We start from the raw sequence: 13,323 nt of genomic DNA, 5'->3' as shown, positions 1-13,323 counted from the left end.
GTAAAATGTGAAACAAATTTATGATCCATATGTATCAATAACTTTTCATTTCCTAACAAAGTCAAAGCAGTTTATGTCTGAGCCAAATTTAGAGATCAGTGGTCTAAAGAAATGCCCTTCATCATCCATGATTTGTGTTGTAAGAATTTGGAACTTGGGGAAAGTGTTGCAAGATGTTGATATTTGTTGCAATTCCCATGTCAGCCTACAGAAGGCAATCACTTGGCTCAGTTAGGATACTTGCTGAGATTCCCTCAAGTTCTACGGTTTGACAACAGGCCTTGCATTAACTTAAAAGGTTCTGTGATTCCAAGATGGCCTGGTTTACAAATCAGTCGACTTCCTACTTCTGAGCCAGGAAACCTGGGTTCAAGTTCCAACTGCTCCAGAAGTGGGTAATAGCATCTCTAAACAAGTCTTTTCAATGGTTTGACAACTGTAGAGACAAAATGGATTTCTCTAGGTAGAGAACACCGATAAAGGTATTTCCAAAAATAATTTGTTGAATAATGGGATATTGCATTGCTGATAAGGTCAATATTTATTGCCCATCTCTAACTGCCTTCCTGAATGAAATTCCTGATGAAGGGCTCCGATTCTCCTGCTCCTCGGATGCTGCCTGAACTACTGTGCTTTTCCAGCAACACACACTCACTCCTGTATAGTCCAGACTGAGTAGGGGCAGTGCAATACCTTCCCCAAAACACTATTGAACTGGACTTGTGTTTTTATGATACCTTGCTAATACCATGATCATGTTGGGGTGGAATGACTAAAGAATCACTCAAAACCCAGGTCCACTTCAAGCATCAAGAGCTTCTGGGCAGATCTCCACTGAACAAAAGGAAATATTCACTACTTATATATTCGCTTTCAGCCCTTTAGCTATTAGAAACCAGTCATTGTGTGCATTGATAACCTTCACATCCAATCAGGTTACTCATGTGGCTTCATGATCAGTCCATGGATAGCTTTGGATATTCCCATAATCTCATGATAATTGCTAGAATGTCCCCTTATTAGTTACCCTTGTCCTTCACAATACATGTTATTCAGCCACATTTCAGGCTATTAGCAAGGGGTTTTCACTTGTATGCCTTAGACTGAATATCCATAGTAATGCAATTAAATCCCCTAAAAATGCCTATCTACTCCAAACCTTTTTGATACTCAACTTGGGGCTACCATTACCTGGGAGTCTTAATTGATGTGGATCAGCCTTCACCTTCTCATGATTAATAGCAGAGTTTAGACCAAGCCAGTATGGAAGCTTCTGTTAGCATTTTCTCAAGGATGTTCCTTATCAAAATGTCTTTGTGCAAGCAGAAGGTGCATTTTCTCTTGTTATTCAACAGGACTCATTTGTATGCATTTCGCAAGGCCCTTTGTGTATTAACTTGCTCTTGTTACCTTGGATATAGTGCAGCTGTGAAGGCTATAATTACTCTAGCTTACAGTTTCATTTTAAAGCATTAGACTATGGAAGCTGCTGTTTTGGCTAACAATGTTGCCCAGTCATTTTATGGTATTGGAGAACTGCTTTCAGCTTTTTTATACACTGCTTCAGCCATGAGCAACTCTAACTATCACTACAGTAACTAACATTCTAATCTAGAGTTAGTTATCAACTGAATTTATATTCCTTTGTTGCCATGGTGAGATTTGAGATCATGTTTTCAATCTTTAGTCCAAGCACAGAATATCATGCTACTGTTTACTATTGATATGTTTTGCCATACCTTTGTCGCTTCTAGCAGTACACTGAAAATTCTACAACTGCCCAATATCTGGCTTTTCTATGTAATAGTGATAGATAATGCCATCTGTTAGCCTTTATTTGAAATTCCAAGCAATAGAGCAATACTGTACACAGATAATCTCATCCTGCATTCCCTTGTCATTTACTTCAAAGTCTGTCATCAGCATTGGATAGAATAATAGAGGTCTGTGCAGATATTTGTACCTTTCACTGAAACAACAGAACCAATGTTATTTCATTACCATAGACATCCATCATCTCCTAAGTACTGTCTTTTCTTATTTTCCTGTTCCTCATGTGCAGAGTTTATGCTACTCTTGCAGCACATTCAATTCATTTTTGCAGCTATCTATGTCCTTCAGCATGTGCACAAATCATTCTGTTGCATGTCTCTACTGTCATCCAGTTGGTAGGATTGCCCACATTGGGTTCCACTCCTATTCACATGAAACAGCCAGTGAATCAATTGCAATTACTTCACTTCCTGCAGCTGCACCATGACCTCTGCTGTCGTACGGATCTATCTTTGACTTCCTCCTATTCCTTATCTACATGTTGCCCCTTGGCAATATTGACATTACACTTAACCACGAGGTGAGCTTCCAACTTTACATTAGCTTAATCATTAAAAGTTGAAAATGTGTTGCTGGAAAAGCGCAGCAGATCAGGCCGCATCCAAGGAGCATCTTCAGGAATCAAGAAGGGCTGAAGAAGGCCTGAAGAAGGGCTCATGCCCGAAACGCCATTCTCCTGCTCTTTGGATGCTGCCTGACTTGCTGCGCTTTTCCAGCAACACATTTTCAGCTCTGATTTCCAGCATCACTTTCTCCTAATCATTAAAAGTGTCTATTTCAACTTTCACAACATCATTCAAGTTCACCACTGTCTCAGCTCATCTACTAATAAAACATTAATTCATTCATGGTTTTATTACTTTATGTCTCGAATATACCAATGCAACATGGCCACTCTTTCACAGTCCACTTTCTGTAAGCTCGAAATTCTCCTGTCCACATCTTGACTGGCACAATGTCACGTTTTCCTATCGTCAATGCGTTTGGAGTCTTACACTGGCTCTCAGTCAAGTAATATTTTGATTTTAAAATTTCCCACCGTTGCTTTCAGAGCCCTTTGTGGCCTTATCCCCCACCACACCTGTAATCTCTCTTTAGCTCCACAATCTCCTGAGACATCGACACTTCTCTAATTCTGGCCTCTGAGCACCTCTGATTTCAGCTGCTCCCATTATCTGCTACACAGATGCCTTGCCTTTGAGCACTTGAAAACCTATTTACCCCAACTCTCTACCTTGCTTTCCTCCTTTAAAATTAAAAATCACACAACACCAGGTTATAGTCCAGTTGGTTTATTTGGAAGCACTGGCTTTCAGAGTGCTGCTCAGGCAACCACCTGATGAAGGATCAGCGCTTTGAAAGCTAGTGCTTCCAAATGAACCTGTTGGACTACAACCTGGTGTTGTGTGATTTTTAACTTTTCCCACCGCAGTCCAACACCGGTTTCTGCACATCATTCCTCTTTTAAGGCACTCATCCGAACCAGTCTTTTGACCAGCACTGATTGGTTTCTTAGCTATTTGACTTCCATCTCCTTGTGTAGTTCAGTATCATACTTTGACTTCTCATGTTCCTACGGAACGTACTGAGATATTTTATTACACAAGCAGCTCCTGCATGAGTAAAAATTGTTGTTAGATTGAATCTGTCTGGGTGTGCTGTGACATTTTTCCCTTGACATCTACTTGATGACATATGTGTGCAGTGTTAAAACTTCTTATTGATGCTCTCCATTTTGTGATTGCCATTTCAATCAACTGGACAGGAACGAGTCCCACCCATAGATCTTGTCACATTCACTAGATTTAGTAAAATTGAGAATCTTCTTCAAATTATAATTTCCTGCCCTAGGGGATTTGTATTCATTCTTGTTTTCCCAAAACGTGTGGTAATAATAGCCATTAAAGAATGTGATTTGTTCTCAATACTTGCAACGTTATTCCAAGCTTCCTTCCCACTCCCCTGCTGCAGCTATTGCCAATGGCATGTAGCAATGTGCTAAAGCTGCAACTATACGTTAATTACTGCTACACCTTCGGATGGCTGTGGCTTTGATAATATTCTTTGCTTTCCAGTTACCGTGTGGACAGGAAATAAGTTCCTTACACGATAAATAAGCCTTCATTCCTTTCGTTATTTCAAAAGGACTCTGTCTATGGTTTACTATTACTTTAACCAATATTCCGCGTTAATTGTGTATTTGTGGATTGTATTAGTTAACAACCTTTATATATTGTGCAAAAGGTTTTACCAAAAAGAAAAAGATATATAACCATTTTGAATTCAAATGAATTTAGTTGATCTACTATTGTGGATCTCTAAATTGGCACTCATTTATTTTACTTTTTGCTGCTCTGTATATGTAGACCAGTTTTTATCTATTGGCAAAAGCTTGGATGCTGCCTGACCTGCTGTGCTTTTCCAGCACCACTCTAATCTAGACCCAGTCTTTATCTATTCCTTCTCACTGATGCTCAAGCCAACCCACCGCATGCTTTGTCCCCCAGCTCATGATCACCTTGGTACCATGCGTGCCATCCAACTTCCTAGCGTACTGTGACATCAAAGGGTGCCTTCTACAAGTATTTTGGTTTGCATGCAACTGCAAATAAATGTACTATGCCAGAGACACTCAGCATTTAATAGATCCAAAGAGAAGCTGTTTGGATTGATGAGGCTAAAGTGAAGAGCCCATACTGGATCTGTGAATGTAACCATATTGTTGCTGAATTCCATTGCACTGAGATCTTGCCATGCACAGTTCACATCACATTAAATCATAGAATCCCTACAGTATGGAAACAGGCCCTTCGACCCAATAAGTCCACATGATCCTCTGAAGAGTAACCCACCCAGACCCTTTCGCCTACCCTGTTACTCTACATTTACCCCTGACTAATGCACCTAACCTACAGATCCCTGAACACTATGGGGCAATTTAGCATGGCCAATTCACCTAACCTGCACGTCTTTGGACTGCGGGAGGAAACTGGAGCACCCGGAAGAAACCCATGCAGACACTGGGAGAATGTGCAAACTCCACACAGGCAGTCACCCAAGGCTGGAATTGAACCCGGGTCCCTGGCGCTGTGAGGCGGCAGTGCTCACTGCTGAGCTACTGTGATGTGAGCATGCCATACTATTAATTTGTTCAAACCGCAGTTATAAAGGACATTACATGCAGAAGCAAAAGTGGACCATTCAGCCCATTTTGTTTGCTCCAGTACTTGATGAGATCATGGCTGATCTAATAATCCTTTCTGCCTTTTCACTATGACCCCTGATTCCCTTACTGGTTGTAGTCTGTGTCTCAGCCTTGAACATTTTTAATGTCACAGATTCTACAGCTCCCTATAGTAAGGAATTACACAGATTTTCTACCTCTGGAAGAAATTCTGTAGTAAGCAAGCTACTAGGATGGATTTGGTGTGATAGGATTTATGACTATTTGGAAAAACACAGTTTGATTAAAGATAGTCAGCATGGCCTTGTGAGGGGCAGGTCATGCCTCACAAGTCTTATTGAATTCTTTGAGGACATGACGAGACAAGTTGATGAAGGTCAAGCAGTGGATGTGGTGTATATTGATTTCATTCAGGCATTCGATAAGGTTCCCCATGGTAAGCTCATTCAGAAAGTTCGTAGGTATGGGATTCAGGAAAATTTGGCCGTCTGGATACAGAATTGACTGGCTGACAAAATCAGTGAGTCGTAGTGGACGGAAGTTTTCTGCCTGGATGTTGGTGACCAGTGGTGTCTGTTTTTGGGTCTCTGCTCTTTGTAGTTTTTATAAATGACTTGGATGAAGATGTGGAAGGGTGGGTTAATAAGTTTGCCGATGACACAAAGGTTGGTGATGTTGACAATGGTGTCCAGGGCTGTCGCACGCTACAACATGACATTGACAGAGTTTGAGCTGTGCTGAGAACTGGCAGATGGAGTTGAACATGGACAAACATGAAGTGATTTATTTTGGAAGTTCAAATTTGAATGCAGAATACAAGGGTTAAAGATAGGATTCTTGGCAGTGTGGAGGAACAGTGGGACCTTGGGGTCCAGTTGCCATCCAAGTTGATAGATTTGTTAAGAAGGTGTATGGTGTTTTGGCTTTCATTAACAGGGGGATTGTGTTGAAGGACCATGAGGTTCTGCTGCAGCTCTGGTTGCCTTATTATATGAAGGATGTAGATGCTTTAGAGGGGATGCAGAGGAGATTTTCTAGGATGCTGCCTGGATTGCAGGGCATGTCTTATGAAGAGAGGTTGAGTGAGCTTGAGCTTTTTACACTGCAGAGAAGAAGGAAAAGAGGAGACATTAAAGAGGTGTGCAGGTAATGAGAGGAATAGATAGAGTAGATAGCCAGAGACCTTTCCCCAGGCAGAAATGGCTGTCACACGGGGTCATAATTTTAAGGTGATTAGAGGAAGGCATAGGGGAGATGTCAGAGGTAGGTTCTTTACGCAGAGAGTAGTGGGTGTGTGGAATGCACTGCCAGGGATGGTTGTAGAGTCAGAGACATTAGGGACATTTAAGTGACTGCTGGACAAGCACATGGACGGTAGTAAATTGAAGGGTGTTTAGGTTAGGGTGATTATGCCCCCTGTTCCTAGACTCTTCCACAAGGGGAGATAATCTTTCTGCCTCTATGCTGTCAAGCCCCAAAGATTTTTATGTGTTTCAATAAAGTTGACTCTTTATTTGTCTAAACTCCAATGAGAATAGACCTGACCTCCTCAATCTCTCATAGAGTCACAGAGTCCGACAGCAGGGAAACAGATCCTTCGGTCCAATGAGTCCATGTTGAACATTATCCCAACTTAAACTTGTCCCACCTGCCTGCTCCTGGCCCATATCTCTCCAAACTTTTCCTATTCATGCATCCATCCAACTGTGTTTTAAACATTGTAATTGTACCCACATCCATCAGTTCCTCAGGAAGTTCATTCCACACTCGAACCACCCTCTGTGTAAAAAATGTGTATCTCGTTTATTTTTCTAATCTCTCTCCTCTCACATTAAAAATGTGCCCCCTAGTCTTGAAATTCTCCATCTTAGGGAAAAGACAACTGCTATCAACTCTACCTAAACCTCTTGTTATTTTATAAACTTCTGTCAGGTTACCTCTGAACCTCCTATACTCTCGTGAAAAACATCCCAGCCTTCCTCTATAACTCAAACCTTTCAAATCCGGCAGCATCCTGGGAAGTCTCTTCTGAACCCTGTCCAGCTTGATAATATCCTTCCTATAACTGGGCGACCAGAACTGGGCACAGTATTAATAAAACCTCCCTGGTTAGCCTTCTCTGGGCTGCTCCCAATGCCAGTATCTGTTACCTTCGATAAGAGTTCACAGTATTCTAGGTGTGGTTTGATTCATACCTTACATAGTTCAACAATACTTCCTTATTTTTAACTCCATTCCCTTTGAAATGAAGGCCAACATTCCATTTGCCTTCACTTTTACCTGGAATTGTATACTAGCTTTTTGTGGAGTCATTCAGGAAGACTCCCAAACTCCTTTGTGCAGCAACCTTTTCCTATTTAAATGATATTTAGCCCCTCTCTTCTTCCTGTCATAACCTCATTTTCCCCAAATGATGTTCCAGTTTCTCTGTCTTTCCTCACTCACATTGCCGGTTTATATGCCTCAATGGACCCCTCATGTCATCACCGCTGCTTACCTTTACGTCTAATTTTGTGTCACCCACAAATTCGACTACAGGACATTAACTTTCCTCATACAAGTCATTAACTTGTTTTGTCAGTAATTGTGGCCCCATGGCACAAGATACAAGTTCCCATCCTAAAAGAATGCCTTTGGCAGAACCCTTCTCCCATCACTAAGTTAGCCAATCCTCTATCTATACTATTATATTACCTCAACACCACGCATCCTTATTTATTAAGTAGCCTTAGGTGTGGTACCTTATCAGAAGTCTTTTGGAAATCCAAACTTTTGGATCTGTGCTATTTGTTACTTACTCAAAAGGGTTCTGAATGTCTTGAATGAGGCAGCAATCCTATAGTCCTCTGAGACTATACTAGTATTGGTAAAGTCACTAAAATTCTGTCAGTCCTGAATTGTCACACTAACAGGAATTTGTGTGTTGTTAAGTTCATCTTTCATTGATAATTCAAGAGTACCAAGATCTCAAACCCAAGTCTTTGAAGCATTCCTGAATGAACATTCTCCATTTTGATTGATTGTAATCCAAAGACTCCCATGAGTCAGTGCGGATGTGTGGTCTCTTCAGGGATACTTTGAGGCCATCTCAAAAGTACTTCACCTCTAGTTCCTTGGGTATATCCAGCTAGGACCACATTTCAAGTGGAGAAGTTGCTTCTAAAAAGTCTTTTTTTCAGAAATGGACTTAATTTGTCAGTGATATCTAAAGTAATGCTCTACTTATGATCTCTCTTTTCATTTATATTTTGTAGAGAAGAAGCCATGATCTCTGCTTCCTTTGACAGCCTTGAGGTTCTCCTCGACTCTTTTGGTCCTGTAAGGGATTGCACAAAGGACAATGGTGGCTGTAGCAGAAACTTCTGCTGCATTTCTGATCGCAAACTCGATTCAAGTGGTTGTGTAGTAAGTAGAGTTCATTTATTGGTGCATTATATCATATTTGTCACAAATCTCTGGCATGCATTAAACATGACCATATACTGTTTAAAAAGTTGTACCTTGATGCACAAGTTACTGCTAGTGGCCATTAAGCAATGTACTCTTTGTTCTTTTCAATTCTGGTCCTAATTACTGTAAATAGCTTTCAAGTGATACATTTTACATTGCCTAACTGATAAATGATGAAATGCTTTTGGATTACACAAATATTCTGGATTAAATCTTCAATTAGTGATTTACTCTAATTGCAGGAGTTCTTCAGAGTAATGTTTCATGACCAAACATAATTATACCGCATGCTGTCAATGCCCTTCCCCTCAATTTACTTACTGATGATTACACAGTGTTCAGTACCTTTCACAAATTCACAAAGACTGAAACTCACATGCAGCAAGATTTGCGACAATATTCAGGGTTGGGTTAATAAATGGCAAGTAGTATTTACATTTTGCGGGTACAGAGGCAATGGCCATTTTCACTGGCAGTGAGAGAGTGTAAGAATATAACCATCATCTTGCACTTACTGCACACCTGGCAGTTGAAATCCAATATAATGTGGATCAATGAGACAAATCCACTTTTTGCCCAGAGTCTTAAGGCTCCCACCTGAGGTCTGAAAGGATCTCAAAAATGGTTCTGTCTTTGGCCTCAGAAAGTTCTTGGCATTATATATGAAGTTTCAATCAAAGAGTCTTCAGACAGTCTTTCATATACGAACTCTTATTCTCAAAAAGTTTGCTTTTTAGTCAATAGAGATGGCAACAGCAACACACTGGATAAAAAAAAAAATTCCGTCTCGGGCGCTGACTCAATTCATTAAATGTTATGAAAAGACTGTATGCAATGTGATTAACTCTATTACAGAAACTGGGTTCATCGTTTGATTATCATTCACTAATTCATGGTCAGGATCATTTCTTGTCTTAAATGTTGGACGATGGGCACTTTTGATATTGCAAACTGAAGAAGAGAGAAGGAGTAGTCTTCCTGAGTAGTCTTCCTGCTTAGTCTTCCTGATTGTCATCTGTAAGGACAAATCTGTTTGTTTATTAGTATTGCAGGAGAGCTTCAGCACACCTCAGAGATTCAGTGCTGGCACTTTAAATGACATCAGGTGCTTGAGAACATAGAGCGCGATTTGATTAACCATAACCTTGGAGTACTTCAGGTTTCAGATTAATACGTCGCTCTCAATTTGTATTTTGTTGATTAAGATGGCTCCTGTTTATTTGGTCAAATAACCAAATATAATGGGAGTTTCTTTCAAGGCAGGAACAACATTCTGTTGTTCAGTCTTACCAGCGAGTGCTTCACAGAACAACACAAAACACTTTCTTGCAGTGGAATCACAATTTCAATGAACCCAGTATGGTACCTCTGACTTAAAATGCCACACTCCAGCTTCATTGGCTCACAAAATATGTGTGACAGACATCCCGCAGGAATTGGCTGCTTCACAGCACTCGGTGAATGAAGTCATGTTTTAAAAAATGTGTCATTGCAGCCATAAACTTGCAATTACTTGAATAAATTAAATTCTACTTTGATTAAACAGGCATTCTGGGATATTAATGTTTTAAAATTGAATTCTGCATATTTTTTTTCAGTAAAAAGTGTAACCAATTGGCTTTGATGACTATAACTATACATTTACATTTTGTTCCACACTCTGCTTAAATTCAAGAGCTCTTGAAGATATGTTGGGAGTTGTGGGTTAAGTTTGAGAAACTGATATTTTGTCACGACTGAGCAGAGGTGAGGGTAGCACATTGACATCCTGGGCTTCGGAAGCTCAGGTAGGATGGGAAGGTGGTGGTGTACTGACCATTCCCTACTTTCTCTCTCTCCAGTTTGACAGCATTGCTGTGGGAGTTCTGGAGTTTCTCAAACATCGGGTGGGATTGCAGGATTTAAAAAGATTGTTATTGTCACATGGATCATTCCAAAGATAATATAAAAGAAAGATTATAAAGTTACCAGGAAGAGTAGTAAACCTAAGGATTTTATAATTCGGCAAAAACAAATTGAGAATATATTAGAAACAAAACTGTTGAGAATAAACTTGCAAGAGGCATACAAACAGATACCAAGTATTTCTATAGACTTATAAATAGGAAGAGATTAATGGAAGTCAACAGCGGCACAGGAAGGAATATAAAGGGAAATAAGGGAGTAGAAAAACTAAAGATCTATTTACCATCTATCTTCACAGTATAGGAAAAAAATACTTTCTAGAAAAATGAAGAATCAAGGATGTAGCAAGAATGAGGAACTTAAAAAATCAATTCGAACATAGAAATAGCTACCAAAGAAATTAATGGGACCAAGTGGCAACGTGTTCCCTGGGCCTGACTACCTTTAATCTTGGGTTTTAGAAGATTACAGGAGAAATTGAAGACTGCAGATGCTGGAGGTCAGAGCTGAAAATGTGTTGCTGGAAAAGCGCAGCAGGTCAGGCAGCATCCAAGGAGCAGGAGAATCGACGTTTCGGGCATGAGCCCTTCAAAAAGGCACTCACCATCACCTTCTCAAAGCCAACTGGAGTGGGAAATAAATGTTCACTCTGCTAGCAACACCCACATTCCATGCGTGAGTAAAGAGAGTAAAGTGAGTAAAGAGATGCGTGAGTTTTAGAAGATTATGACAACAAGGAAAGAGATTGCTTTTCTTTTGTTTCAGCATTTCTAAGATTAAGGAGCCTTTCCTGAGAAGAAAAGGTAACAAAGGTAAGCTAGCTATTCAAAGTTGAGGAGAGAAAACAGACAACTAAACATCTCTTTACTCATGCATGGAATGTGGGTGTTGCTGGCAGAATGAACATGTATTTCCCACTCCAGTTGGCTTTGAGAAGGTGGTGGTGAGCTGCCTTTTTGAATTACTGCAGTCAATTTGATGTTTACTGACAAGGCTGTTCAAGAGAAAGTTCCAGGATTTTAACCCAGTGACAATGAAGGAACTATATTTCTAAGCCAAGATATTGTGTGGCTTGGAGATAAACTTGCAGGTAGCAATGTTCCCTTATAATTGCTGCCTTTATTCTTCTTTATAGTAAAATTGTAGATTTGAAATGTGCTGTTTAAGGACCTTTGGTGATTTTTTTTGTAGTGCATCCTATAGACTGTACACAGTGCTGCGACCGAGTGTCAGTGTTGGAGGGAGTGAAATGTTTGTGGATATGGTGCCAATCATAATTCTTAAAAGTGCAGAAACAGCTAAAAACTTAGAAATGTCGATAGTGCACACCAATCCTTTTGTACCAAAGCTCAAGAATAAAGAAGTTGTTCAGAATGTGTCTTTATAGTACTTGTATTGTGAAGAAAGCTAGTCGGTCTTTAAAGTGGTAACAAGGTAATCTTAAAAGATGGCTCTTAAAACCACACGACTTCTCAGGAATTCAACTGCAGGCAAAAGCAGACCGGTTGTGCAGTTATCTTAAGAGTCAATCAGAAAGGCTTATTGATTAATTGAATGGGTCCATTGAACCCTCAACACATGTAAAGATTCAAAGCTTCTGTAGTGTTCAATAGGTGACAGCAAGGAAGTCACAAGAAATCCGGCTTAACTTTGCTCTGTTGAACAAAGAGGCATCCATGTTACAATTTGCGGCCATTTTGTTTGATGTTGACATAAGCCATTTTAAAAGTAAACTCTCTGACATTATGAGAGAGACATCCTGAAACAACAACTTCCTTCTCAACAAGGAGACCAAGTAAAGCAGCTGGGATAGTTTAAAAAAGGACTGCTGTCCTGATCCAAGCTACAAAAATGATTACAATGTGCTGCTCCATAAATGTGAAACAGAGAACCCTTCACTCACTCCCAGAACTTGATCTGCCTAGTTCACCTATGGATGAATGGACTACAGAAGCCATCATAGTTGTTGAAGCCTACTTTGTGTTTCAACCTCTTCACGTCAGAAATAGAATCTTCAAACAGGTCAGACGATGATATTAGAGGTGGATCATCTTTCCATCGCCTAACGCAGCTTTTATTCTTTGACAATACGAGGGTTTAAAGCAAGTATATTTAAAGCAAGTATTTCTTAGCTAATTATTACAGTTTACTTAAGTTACCTTCAACAATAGTTGTGTAAAAGTCCAATCTTCAATATTGCTTAAAGCATCATATTGTGTTGCAGGTTGTGTCTAAATTGAAACATTTGATCATTTTTACAAAAAAGGATATACACAAACTTAAGTAAATTATGTTTATGGATCACTCTGAGAATACGACTGGTATATATTTTTAAAATAAGTCTTACAATAATTTTACGGCAGTTTGATGAATTTAAGTACTCACAATTTAATTACTGCAACTGCCCTGATCTAAGGAAGGACATGCTTACACTGACAGGAGGCAATAATGATTCACTCGACTGCTTCCTGACTTCAGGGAATTGACAGGCTTGATGCTCAGATGATGTTTCCCTTAGCAGGGGGAATCTAGAATATGACATCTCGAACCAAGTGGTCAGAAATTGCTTCACTCAAAGGTGTGGCGAATCTTTGGAATGTTCTACCCCTGGAGTATTGAGTTGAGTTTATTTAAGACAGTACTCAATAGATTTGTGTGTCATAAGAGAATTGAGGTATATGGGGGATGGTACGGTTAAATTGAATATTATCATGTGTACATAGAGAGTGAAAAAGCAGGCTTGAAATATCAAAATGTCTACTTTAGCTCCTAATTCTTACGTTCTTACAAACTATTGATTACAAAATTACAACTTTAAAACATTGCTAATTGAGCAAAGATGTATATCTGTTCCATGTATTTCCTTGATTTTCCCCCAAGAGTTGATATCTATGCAAATGACAAAAATATGTTAATACATATCAGTTTCACCTTTCCTAAGCTTAGATCCT

General features: G+C 39.7%; 1 protein-coding gene across 3 annotated transcripts in view; it reads left to right on the top strand.

Moving 5' to 3' along the window:
• Nucleotides 1-13,323, top strand: part of astn1 (astrotactin 1) — a 2,190,072-nt gene that overhangs the window by 1,254,638 nt on the left and 922,111 nt on the right. For all 3 annotated transcript variants that reach the window (XM_043700015.1, XM_043700017.1, XM_043700018.1), the window contains one exon: nt 8,272-8,422. In XM_043700015.1, coding sequence (XP_043555950.1) covers nt 8,272-8,422 — 151 coding nt within the window. The remainder of the gene's footprint in view (nt 1-8,271; nt 8,423-13,323) is intronic.

The sequence above is a fragment of the Chiloscyllium plagiosum genome, chromosome 11, assembly GCF_004010195.1.
Source record: "Chiloscyllium plagiosum isolate BGI_BamShark_2017 chromosome 11, ASM401019v2, whole genome shotgun sequence".
NCBI classification, from domain to species: Eukaryota; Metazoa; Chordata; class Chondrichthyes; order Orectolobiformes; family Hemiscylliidae; genus Chiloscyllium; species Chiloscyllium plagiosum.
This window is presented reverse-complemented; position numbering and strand designations above follow the sequence as displayed.